At 31.2% G+C, this 12,242-nt stretch overlaps 4 protein-coding genes across 4 annotated transcripts in view; 3 read left to right on the forward strand and 1 right to left on the reverse strand.

Annotated features, from left to right (window-relative positions):
* or (AP-3 complex subunit sigma-2 or) overlaps nt 1–130 on the reverse strand; it is a 19,796-nt gene extending 19,666 nt beyond the window's left edge. The window contains exon 1 of the mRNA XM_018445811.1: nt 119–130. The gene's annotated coding sequence lies outside the window, so the exon portion shown is untranslated. The remainder of the gene's footprint in view (nt 1–118) is intronic.
* A 2,596-nt stretch (nt 131–2,726) lies between these two features.
* LOC108721298 (odorant receptor 46a-like) lies at nt 2,727–7,129 on the forward strand. The gene is made up of 7 exons (XM_018445775.1): nt 2,727–2,804; nt 3,062–3,189; nt 3,272–3,403; nt 5,735–6,224; nt 6,308–6,412; nt 6,489–6,644; nt 7,076–7,129. Exons 1-7 carry the CDS (start codon nt 2,727–2,729, stop codon nt 7,127–7,129), a joined length of 1,143 nt encoding a protein of 380 aa, XP_018301277.1.
* A 1,220-nt stretch (nt 7,130–8,349) lies between these two features.
* LOC108721299 (odorant receptor 46a-like) lies at nt 8,350–10,303 on the forward strand. The gene is made up of 6 exons (XM_018445776.1): nt 8,350–8,377; nt 8,527–8,631; nt 8,996–9,471; nt 9,684–9,788; nt 10,014–10,169; nt 10,250–10,303. Exons 1-6 carry the CDS (start codon nt 8,350–8,352, stop codon nt 10,301–10,303), a joined length of 924 nt encoding a protein of 307 aa, XP_018301278.1.
* A 1,622-nt stretch (nt 10,304–11,925) lies between these two features.
* Nucleotides 11,926–12,242, forward strand: part of LOC108721340 (odorant receptor 82a-like) — a 2,154-nt gene continuing 1,837 nt past the window's right edge. Inside the window, 1 exon segment of the mRNA XM_018445851.1 lies at nt 11,926–11,981. Within this exon segment, the coding sequence (XP_018301353.1) occupies nt 11,926–11,981 (56 nt within the window).

Below are 12,242 nucleotides of genomic sequence, written 5' to 3' on the forward strand. Positions count from 1 at the left end.
CGCGTTGGAGTGAGTAAGAGCTATGGAGTGAGTAGGAGCATATTGGCTGTGTTTCAAATTTACTGCCAGTACTGGAAATGCTACAGTTTACGTTACGTGTACTATAGATTTTCAGTACTGGCAGTCAATTTTGGAACACAGCCTGTGTATCGTTTTATCCTTGTTGTTCACCCAATGACTGCGTTCAATAGACTCAACAGTTTTGCAACCGTTTTATGATTGTCTGCAGAGATAGGACCATTCTTCTAGATCTAAAAGTATGATACAATCAGCGCGAAGGAAACTTCCAACAGTTGTAAAACAAACGTCTGCTGAACGCAGCCAATGTTAAATAAGATGATACACGGGGCATACCCGGGTGATGTTTCCGAACGCAGTCTAATGCCCGTGTCACACTACGCATTGAAGATTGAGGATTGTGAATTAAGGCTTAAAATTCGACCAATCAAGTAATTTTAGGTTTAATCCGTTTCGTTCTAATTGGCTGAATTCTAGTCCTCAATTCGCAATCCTCAATCTCCAATGTGTAGTGTGACACGAGCATAAGTCGACTATTCTAGGATGGTTTTTTGTCGATTTTAAATGTCGACTGTAAGCCGACTTGAGGTCAACTGCAATTTTTTAATGTTTTAAAAAGCATAAAATTTATGTTTTATATAATTAGAAGTAATTCTTTTTACAACTTGGTTTCTTGTAAAATAAAAATCTATTTTACACTTTCAGAATATAGAATCGCCGATATTCTTTCCTTCGGCTAAACCGAAAATAAAAATGATTTTTAATATGATAACGGTGAAGTTTGTATATCCGGACGATCTGCGTCAGCCTAGAGGAATTATGAGGAAGTTACTTAAAGATATGGAAAGCTAAAAAATGATTCAGCTCGCCTAGAGATCTTAAAAATAGAGATCGACCAACGCCCGGCATGAGGTTGTGAAACCGGAAATCACGTGATCTTAGAAATATATATACGCGCCAATATATTAACGCCAGAATCTTGACATTCCTGACAGCAACCCAGATAGAACACGGAGTCATAATTAAGTCATAATGGTATCACAGGACGTCATCATGATGTCATTTGATACCAAAAAATTGACTTATAAGTGACGAATGAGGTCATGATGATGTCCTCATGACTTCTGTGTTCTACTTGGGAAGCTGGTGTCGCTTCTCTTACTCTCATATTCGCTTCTCTCTCTCTCACATCCGGTTTCACAACGTCATGGCAGAGCCAGTCATGGATCGAGTCGGCGTTGGCCGATCTCTACTTTTAGGATCTCTAAGCTCGTCCAAAGACTTTTCAAAACCGGTGGGAAGATTCCGGTTCTTTCGTTTATCTCAGGAAATGTAAATTTAATGTTATATAAATATAAAATATTTATATATATACAGGGTGATTCGAAATTCCCGCATTCGGAGTACAGGACATGATATACTTTATGCTAAAATAAACAACTTATTTCTTTAGCAAAATTGCATTCGATAAATAATTTTTTGCGTTTATTTATTAACTTCAACCTGCTCTCCTACAAAAATTACTTGTCAGACGCAATTTTGCAAAAGGAAAAAGTAGTTGTTTCTTTTAGTATATAGTATCATGTCCTGTACTTCAAATGCTGAAATTTCGGATCACCCTGTAATAATCTCCAATGGCCTTGATCTTGACCAATGTTATCCAAGACATGATTCCTAAACAACATTCAAGAGGTTTTAACCGTCGATCGTGCCGTACACCTTACGTAACGCTAATGCCGGCAGTACTGTAACTTTCGAGTCTTATAATACTCGAAAAGTACTCAATAAAAAATAACTTTATTATAGTGTTTTGGAAAGCTCTCGACATCGGCTATTAGATTCTGAAATAAAAAGTAGCATGTTCCATTTAAAAAAATTGACATGACCTTGACTTGACCTTGGCGACGCCACCCAAAGTCAAACTCATAGCACTAGGAAATAGATCTTTTGAAACCCTACAATTTTTGTCTGAACATTTTTTCGATTGGACCTTATTCATCTTCTGCGAAGATAAAAGGATGGTATGAGTGTTCTGAAACATCTGGTATGTATATATATATATAATATACACATGACTTTGACTCTGATATATACGTCATACTCAAAACCAAGTGTTAACTCAATAATTGTACTTACTGAAGTCAATGTACATTGGGCTATTATATCTACACTGGTCATAATACCACCTTCTCCTGTACAATTTGGTTTTATACACTTGTTTTCACTTCTTTTAAAAAGATTCTTTAAAGAAATTTTTACGGAAGCAGTTTTTTTCTTAGCCATTATCTTCCGAAACAATTGAGTCACGTGTTTCGTCTCTGGAATAAAATGTTCCTTATAATAAACCCATAATTTTACGAATTCTTATTTTACGATTTCATTTACGATTTTTATGTTTATAAGATAATGTAGAAGAAAGTCTTCTAAATAAGTGACAACTTATCTACATTGAAGACAGTCACGACGTTTTACTTCATTTAATAAAATCAAAAATAAAAATACGAACAAACAACGGCAGAAGTCCATATGTTTCGTTCTGATGGATGATATTAAAAAATAATGTACCGTAACAATACCGTATACTTAGACATCGTTATTAATGCAAGAACATTGTCATCGGGGATGTCGCAACAGCTCTAAACAAATACTAAACACATACTATACTTCACCATTGCTGTTACGTTTATAGATACGACGATAATAAAAATATGGACTTACTGCCGATGAATTTTTACGTTCTTCGTTTCTGCGGTGTATGGAACGAACATAAGAATAACAACTTGATAGTACGCTTTATCAGTTTCTGCTACAGGTAGAATAGATATAAGACATACGTCATGCAAATAAATTCAGTAATTCATTTTATCATTAATATACATTAAAACGAAATTACTTATAAATGTACTGTTCATTAATTAGTTTCTAAGTGATATACATTTTTGAAAATTATAATTATCTCTGGCGAAAAAAAAATTTTTACAAAAAAGTACAGAAAAATTACATATATTCAGACAAAATCTTAGAAATTCTTAATTTTTCGTAGATATTCGTAATGGGACGTAGAGTGCCGTTGTTTGAGGGTGAAGGATTTCTAGGTTTTTCAAAGAAACAACGTCGCTCTACGTCCCACTGCGAATATCTAATAATTTCTACGATCTTGTCTCAATCTATGTAATTTTTCGTACAACTTTTCCGTCAGGGATGTACCGTGTATTATGTAATTTTTCTCCTGACGTACATGTAATTTTGATAGATATACAATTGCTGCTATAATATATCATTTTACGATATTTGAGATGGCTGAGCTTATACGTATGAGAAACGATGTGGAAGATTTAACAGAAAGTCTATTCCTCGTTCTAACCTTTATGTGTTTGTGCTTAAAGTATTTAAACATTTTGATGCGACAGTGTGAATTGCGTGCCTTGCTTGATTGTTTTCGTACTAATCTTTGTCAGCCAAGAAATTCGATGGAGGAATCGATATTGAAACAATACGATCTTAAAGGTACTTAAATTATATTATTCCTAGAAGGAACATTTGAAAAAATTTCAATCAGAATATAAAATATTAATGATTGGCGTTTCAACATTCGGCCAATGTTGGAAATGCATTGACGTTCCAATATTCGGTCAATATTGGGGACCCCAATTTCTGGCCAATATTGACTATACATTACTTTTCCTATATTTCACCAATATTGGGCAAAAATTGTATCTCCAATTTGCCCAATATTGGCGAAATATTGGAAAAATAATGTACAGCCGATATTGGATAAAAATTGAGTCTTTGATATCGGTCCAATATTGGTTCAACAATATTATGCCAATATTGAAATTTAGTTTTTGAACAATGTTGGCGAAATATTTGAAAACTATATATAGTCAATATAAAATATTGGTTAATATTGAATTCCTAATATTGGCTCTAATATTGTTGAACCAATGTTGTTCAAATATGACTAGGCGTCTACTTTACAATATTGGACCATTATTCGGTGTGTAATTCTTACCCAATGTTTAATATTGTCTGTACACTGCCCAATAAGAAATGACTCATCGATTCGACGTCAAATTAACGTCCGAATCAACGAAATTCCATCGAAATATAGCTCGAAATTTGAAGCTTATTTCGATGTTTTCGCTTTACAAACATTCTTTAAAGGAAAATGAATATATTAATCGCCAAACTTTTAAGTAAGCAAATTATAGTATTTATTAGGACATCGATATATCTATATATTTTATCGTTTTGATATCTATTCGAAGTTATTTCGAAACAAATCGAAATAACTTTGAATAGATATCAAAACGATAAAATATATAGATATATCGATGTCCTAATAAATACTATATGCCCAATATTTATTTTAATTACATGTTATATTTGTTATTTTTATACAAAACAAAAAATGTTTAAAATGATATCTAATAATAATAACAATTTCATTTTAAACATTTTTTGTTTTGTATAAAAATAACAAATATAACATGTAATTAAAATAAATATAAAGTAATTAAAGTAACGAAAATAATTATTGTTATGATGTGTATATATAAATTCTTATATTTGTTTATATAAATTAATATATAAAATTATGCTCAAATGATAAAATCTTTACATTATCCGTGGCTGCTAATACAATATAATTTTTCATTCAAATAAATTTCATTTTATATAATGATTTAAAGTGTTATATCTCCTACAATACAAAGTTGCAAAACATGTTACAGCTATATTGCAGAGATTTTTCAGTGATATTGCTGCAAATTCTGTGCTGTATGGGATGTATATCATAAGTGAATCTCGAAATAACTTCGAATTATATTAAAATGAGAAGGACTATTAGAGTCTTATAGCTAAATAACTTACACTATAATAAAATACTTTATTGAAATAAATAATAAACAACTTTCTACTAGCAAAAATATTATATAGCAAGCAAAAACGAGTAAAAGAACATTTGGATTAATATGTATTAGTAGGTAACAAGTAGTTTTATAAGAAGATTACTATTATATACTGAGTAACACATGTAAGTTAGACATATTCATTAAAGAAAACTGTTAGAAAAAGGTCGAAAAATTTGAAAGTTGTTATTGAAAGTTGTTTATTATTTATTTCAATAAAGTTTTATTATAGCATAAGTTATCTTGCTAGGCTCTAATAGCCCTTCTCGTTTTAATATAATTGAATTTATTCAAATTGAGCCGAGTCTTACAATATACTTAATTATTTAATTTCGAATTGATATTGGAATGATGAAATATTGATGCTCTAACAGAAAAGTTTATAATTACAACAAAAAATTTAATTTTAATTTATTAAGAGTAGAGGAGTCTTAATTGTCTCTTTATTTATTACTATATTATTAAATGCTCTTTACTTATTATTACTATTATTATTATTAAATGCAAATTATTATTATTAAATTATGGGAAAGTTGTTTTCTTATAGAATAGATATAACTATAATCATTATAGCATAAGAAGGCATTAGTGAGACTAAATTAAATTTCTCTTTATTATTAGAAATTCTATTTATATTCTCATTAAAATGCCATTCTTGCTGGGCCCTTTTGTTGGTTCAAGTAGTACATTTTTTTCAATGTATACATAATTTTTTAAATACGTAATATGTAATATGAATTGTTGTATATATTCCTTCATCTCATAGAATCTAATTATTTTGCAAACTCCACTTCGTCGTGATGTATTATGAACGAAGCTAAAAGGATAGCCTGTGCCTTCATGTTCATTTCGCAAATATCGGGTTTCTTGGTTCTCATAGGACCTTTAATGACTCAGAATGAAAGGCAGTTACCGATGAAGATGTACGTACCGTATTCTATGGTGGAGTTACTTCCTTATCTGTTGACCTATCTTGAGCAAGTTGCAGTTGTATTTTACGGGGTATCACTAAACGTCGCTCTTGATTCCCTCGTTTACGGTTTCATTATTCATACTTGCGGGCAGATCGAGTTGATGTGCTATCGATTATCGGAAACATTCCGATTTCTACAGGAGAACAATAAAGAGAAAGAGCACGACGTCATCGAGAAATTTGCCATCGCGGAATGCGTGAAACATCATGTTTCGGTGTGCAATATCATGCACAGAATACAATCGTTATTTATGTGGATTATCACCATTTTGTTCTTCTTCAGCCTTATCACTCTTTGCAGCAGCGTCTATCAGATGTCTAATGTATAAAAAATTGGTTTAAAACATGTATAGGATTGATATCAGCTAAGTGTAGATAATGTTCAATCGATGTCTTTATATTGCAGAAAATGTTCTTCAGCGTTGAATTCTTCGGTTTTTTAGTATACTTAGGAGCAATGCTGTTTCAAGTGTTCTCATATTGCTGGTATGGCAATGAGCTTGATTTAAAGGTATTAGTGATATACATAAACTTTTAGATTATTTTACTTTTAAATCCATTTGTTAAGCTAAATATTTTTTTATCAGAATAAAAGTATCGCGCATGCAATTTATACTAGTGACTGGACAGTAATATCGACAAAGCAACGCAAAAGTTTATCATTTATGATGATGATGAGCCAGGGTGGCAGAATGCTTTCTTTTTATGGAATTTGCTCGTTAGTTCTTAGCACGTTCACATGGGTAAGCATATTAAATATGTATATAATTACGATTCTTAAAATACACTACTCTAAGAAAAATATTCTGATTAAACCAACAATTGAAAGAGCCCAATAGGAAGGCATTTTGGTGAGACTAAATTAAATTTCTGGTTATTATAACCAAAAATTCTGTTTAGTCTCATCAAAATGCCATTTTTGTTGGTTCAATCAGAACATTTTTTTCAATGTGCTATATATAATTTTTTAAATACGTGATGTGTAATATAAAATCTGTATATACCCAGTGAATACATGTAACGTACCTGTTAGTTGTAATTTCTCACTCAATAATATAACTGTAATATAACACGTGTGGGAAATTACAACTGACAGATACGTTATGTGTAATTTGTGTTTACTGGGTATGTTGTATACAAAATGTTTAAATTTTTATTCTTTGTCTCTGTATAGATTTTAAAGACATCCTATTCTTCTTTCAACTTGCTGCAGCAAGCTACGATTTAATATCTTCGTATCTATTCTTCAACAACTGTATTACCATTCTAATCAAATTAACATAAAACTTATTTTCGTATCTACTATATATACATTTGTCTCTAGAATTTTATAGATATTTTTATATCTACATAGGGAAATTCGTCTTAAATAAATTATTCTTTAGTCCTGTGTATTTCATGATAAAAATAAAATAAAACTTCTTGTTAAATATGTTTGCGAAGTAATTCAAAACGATGTACGAATCCAAAAACATACTTGCAATTTATTTTGTGCACTTCTGCACTTCTCAATTCGATTTATTATATTCTCCTTACAAAATTTTCAGTTTCTTGTTAATTTTTCTGACAGGCGAGTGATGCTCGCAAAAGAACCTCTTTCATGTCACATCAATAGTAATAATACTTTAATATCCCTCACTCTCAGTATTCCTTCGTACATTTGATACTGCATACACTACACAAGTTTATAATTTAAAAAATAATGACCGGTTATGTTATCGCAGACGTCTCATGATTATATGAAAATGAATATAAAGACGAAAAGAAAACGTAGTGAAGAAGGAAAATCAACTAATTCTGCCGCTGTCATTAAATGTTAAAGAATGTTTAGAACATTTCGAACGCTTATAGAACGTTTCCAGCGATATTATTAATTCACGAGAACGGACGCTGACAATGTATAGAAAGTCTCGTTATATTTTTCTCTACAAGCGTAATATTTTCAAAGCATAGTAAGGTATAACAAAAGGGAGACTATCTATAGTGATCGTTCCGGAATTATGGATATATTGCCATTGAATTTCCGAGTTCTCTGGTTCTGTGGTGCATGGAACGAAAAGAAAAATAATAACAGTGTTTTCATTCGTTTTTTAAGTTTCTGCTACAGGTACAATAATACTTTTTTCTTGTTTCTCTATTACGAATATAAATCTCTATTATATTTATATTTGTGTTTGCACTGTTCTACAACTAATTTTCCTTTTTTCTTTTTTTTCTTGAAAAATTAATTTGTTTATGTGATTTTTATTACCAGCTTTAATATTGAGTATGAAAAAGGACTATAATTTTAGTACATTATCTGATTATGTATAGAAAATTTGTTTCTATTTAATTTTTATTTAGGTTTTCCTAGATTTTAATTAAATTTTGTTTTAATTGAAAAGGTGTTTCACGATCAGACATTATTAGATATTTCTACTTAATCAAGATGTAACTAAAATTGTTAAGATGTTGAGACGTACTAAAATTTTGGCAGGTATGCCATTGTTATTTTAATATACGAATTTACGATATCAGAAGTAATTGAGCTTGTAAGGACGCACGATGATATCGAAGGTATAACCGAAGGACTTTTCTTAGCGTTAACTTATGTAGCTTTATGCTTTAAATATGGGAACTTCTTAGTTCGAAAAAACGAGGTGTCCATGTTGTTGGATTGTTTTCGAAGAGAAACGTGTCAACCAAGGAATTCTGAAGAAAGGATGATCCTTATTAAGTACGATCGTAAAGGTATTTGGCTAGTAATTGTCGTTCTAATGAAATTATTGCAAATAATGAATTTCAATATTTCTTTAAAGTTAAAGTTATTTGTAATATATTACTATAGTAATGCAATTATATTAAGATTTTGATAGATAATAACAAACATCGATAAATCTTCATAAAAAATATACCAAAGTTAATTAAATTCAAAATTAATATTGTTTAACGTTAATATTATATCAGAATATAACTTTTATTTTTACTCTTATTAACTTTATATTTGATACCCTCATCTCTTTCGTTCTACGATATACTTTTAGTCTGAAAATATATATTTAAGGGTATATTAAAACTTGAAAAAATATATTTTTAATATTTATGTTTACCACAGTCAAATGGTGTGTCAGAACTTTCATGAGTATATCTCAAGCAACTTGCATAGCTCTTATACTCGCTCCCATCGTTGGACCCCAAAATACCGACAGACCTCTACCATTTAAAACATATCTACCATACTCGATATCTGGTTTATATCCATATTTGGCGACCTACCTTCAGCACGTAGGCGCAATATTTTATGGGGTACTACTCAATGTCTCGTTCGACTCCCTCGTTTACGGTTTCACCCTTCACGTCTGTGGACAAATCGAACTGCTATGTTATCGTCTATCCAAGATCTACAAGGATCATCCGGAGCAGTACCAAATCGATACGGATAAAGGCACGATGATCAGCGAGTGCGTGAGACATCAGTTATACGTACACGAGATTGTGCGCAGGATACAATCGTTGTTTGTGTGGACCGTGACGATTTTATTCATTTTCAGCATGGTGACCCTGTGCACCAGTATTTTCCAAATGTCCAAGGTCGCGTAAACTGAAATCCCTACAATGATCCTTACAATTAATTCCTTATAATTCAATCGGCGCCGCCGAAATTCTTCTAATATTATTTTAAATATCTTTTTGTAATAGCAGATAAAAAATCGTCGTTAAAAAAACGTCGCTACTGCTAAATATCTAATTTACAATGCGTATGGCGGTATTCCACAAATATACTGAATTAATTTTTCTTGTAGAAGAGGCTTCTCAGCGTCGGATTTCTGTCATTGACTTTGTATCTCAGCTGTATGCTGTTTCAAGTATTCTTTTACTGCTGGTACGGAAACGAACTGCAATTAAAGGTATAAGTTATTATAAATAACAATAATAAAGTAAATTAAAGCCGATTTCAACTTTTAATTCATGATGGAATTCTGGATGATATGTTTATAGAACACGTTTTAGTCTTGTAATATTTATTTATGTTTATGTTAAATTATAAATTACTTATAATTATACAATTATTGATTATTTCAAATGAGCTTACTATAAACGGTGAAAATATTTTTTGTCGTGTGTATGTATAGAGCAAAGGCATTGGCGACGCTATTTATTCGAGCAATTGGACGACAGCCACAACGCGAGATCGCAGAAGTCTGTTATTCGTAATGGCCACTAGTCAAAAGGGATTGAAGCTGTCTTACTACGGAATTTTTAATTTGGCTCTCGACACTTTCACTTGGGTAAATTTGTGATGATAATTCACTTTGTATAGCCTCTAATGGCAATAACAAAATAACAGTCAACAATCCTTCCTTTGCAGATTTTAAAAACGTCTTATTCTGCCTTTAATGTCTTACAACAGACGTCGATGTGATTAGATTGAAATTATGAAAAGAATTACAGATTGTATAAAATTACGTATTTTCTTACAATCTATTTCTTACAATCTATTTCAATTCTTACAATGTATTTTAGATATGTATATACACATGAAAGCCCTCTAAAATAGAATCGTCTCTAAACTATTAATTATTTTTTAATAGACTATTTCATACAGGACAATATTCTACATGTGTTAAAATACGTAGATGTACGGTTTTTATTATCTTTTATACTTATAACAGTATTACTAGAATAGTCAAATAGTGCTCTTAGTATATAAAAAAAAGAAATGCGCGCAGGACACGAATGACCCAAAGGTGTGTATTAAGGGTTAATAGTGTATTAAGGGTTAATAGTGTAAATTTAATTTCATTTTTTAGATTTTTTAGACTTAATTAGCTTTTAATCTTTTGCAGTAAATGTCAAACTAATAGACACACGTGTGTATTATAAAAAATTAAAATCTATATGAAAGTATAATTCTATATTTTATTATGGCACAAAGATGTAATATCATACTTTCTGAAAAAATTCAACTTTATATTAAGTTTTTTAATATTTATTTATTTCACTAAAAAGAATAAGATACACACATGCACTACAGTAATTAAATTATCGTTAATCAGTTTTAATCGATTTGTAATTATATAATCAGGCACTTCATGAAAACTTTTTACCTTTTCCACTTTCAGGCTATGCAGTTTATCAGTTACGTAGCACTAGTCTATATCCTTCACCGGTTCATTGCTACTTCCTGTATCTATATTTTCCTGCAGATATTTAATATTGCACAAGAGAAGAGTTGTCAACAAATTCTTGTATTGTGAGACACGCAATAATCCTTACGTTACAAATATATTATTTAAAAACAGTTTCTTTTCTATGGTGACTGAACATATACGTGATGTTGAAAAAGGGCTCTGATAACAGACCGGCAATTCGATCGAATTAAAATTTAACGTGCGTTGACAACGTTGTACTGCATTATTAATGCAGCTCGTATTGACGGAATGTTGTCGGAAATTTTATTACGTGATATAGAGAGAAAAACGAACTTATACAATATTAAAAAGACGAAGAAAATTTCGCGACGACTGAAACGGAACAAGAATAAGGTCGGCAATTACGTGAGAATAATACGTGTATGACGATATGGACATTCTACCAGTAAACTTTAAGGCTCTGCGTTTTTGTGGCGCATGGAAAGAGCGGGAAGACAATAATATGTGCGTTGGTTTTTTGCACCTTTGTTATAGGTATGTTATACACACAGTTATACTAAAATATATAATAAAAATAGTACGTATGCATATAAAGCATTTCCTGCATCAGTTTGTGAATTTTGTTATGTCTATGGGGCTTTTCTTCTTCTCGTCAATTTGTTCATTGGTTATTTAAAGCGGTGGATATCTGTAGGTATGCGATTTTTCTCTTGATATATGAATTTACGATACTCGATGTGCTAGAAGTAATTCGCACGTGCGACCACATTCAAGAATTGACCGAAGGACTCTTCATGGGGTTGACTTTCTTAACACTGTGTGTAAAGTACGCGAATTTTTTGCTACGGGGGAACGAGCTGTCGGATTTATTGAATTGCCTACGCGTAAAAATATGCCAGCCAAGAAATTCCATTGAAAAGCTAATAATAGAAGAGCACAGCCGCAGAGGTACTCGAGTAATTCGCAGATACATACACTCAAAAAAATGATCTTACAGTTACAGCGAAAATTATCTAAGTACGAAAAATAGTTGGAATAGATAAATTTCTAGCAGGTACTGCGATATTGGATATGTATTGCAATCATATAAATGACAGAGATACACTGAAAAAAAAATTGGCTGTTGCAGCAAATTAGATGGTAAAATATGGCATAGCATTTTTAATTGGCTGCAACAGCCAATTTTTGGTTGCGTTAGCCTATCTGCAA

The sequence above is a fragment of the Mycetomoellerius zeteki genome, unplaced genomic scaffold (genome assembly GCF_001594055.1).
Source record: "Mycetomoellerius zeteki isolate Tzet28-1 unplaced genomic scaffold, Tzet1.0 scaffold167, whole genome shotgun sequence".
NCBI lineage: Eukaryota > Metazoa > Arthropoda > Insecta > Hymenoptera > Formicidae > Mycetomoellerius > Mycetomoellerius zeteki.

Bases quoted from the DNA above. Each gene is read 5' to 3' on its own strand.
- LOC108721298 (XM_018445775.1), top strand. From the start codon at position 2,727: ATGGACTTACTGCCGATGAATTTTTACGTTCTTCGTTTCTGCGGTGTA. The intron at 3,190-3,271 runs GTAATTTTTCGT...TAATTTTGATAG, and splicing joins ACGATCTTGTCTCAATCTAT to ATATACAATTGCTGCTATAA. The intron at 3,404-5,734 runs GTATTTAAACAT...GTCGTGATGTAT, and splicing joins TTTATGTGTTTGTGCTTAAA to TATGAACGAAGCTAAAAGGA.
- LOC108721299 (XM_018445776.1), top strand. From the start codon at position 8,350: ATGTTGAGACGTACTAAAATTTTGGCAG. The intron at 8,632-8,995 runs GTATTTGGCTAG...TGTTTACCACAG, and splicing joins TATTAAGTACGATCGTAAAG to TCAAATGGTGTGTCAGAACT. The intron at 10,170-10,249 runs GTAAATTTGTGA...CTTCCTTTGCAG, and splicing joins CTCTCGACACTTTCACTTGG to ATTTTAAAAACGTCTTATTC.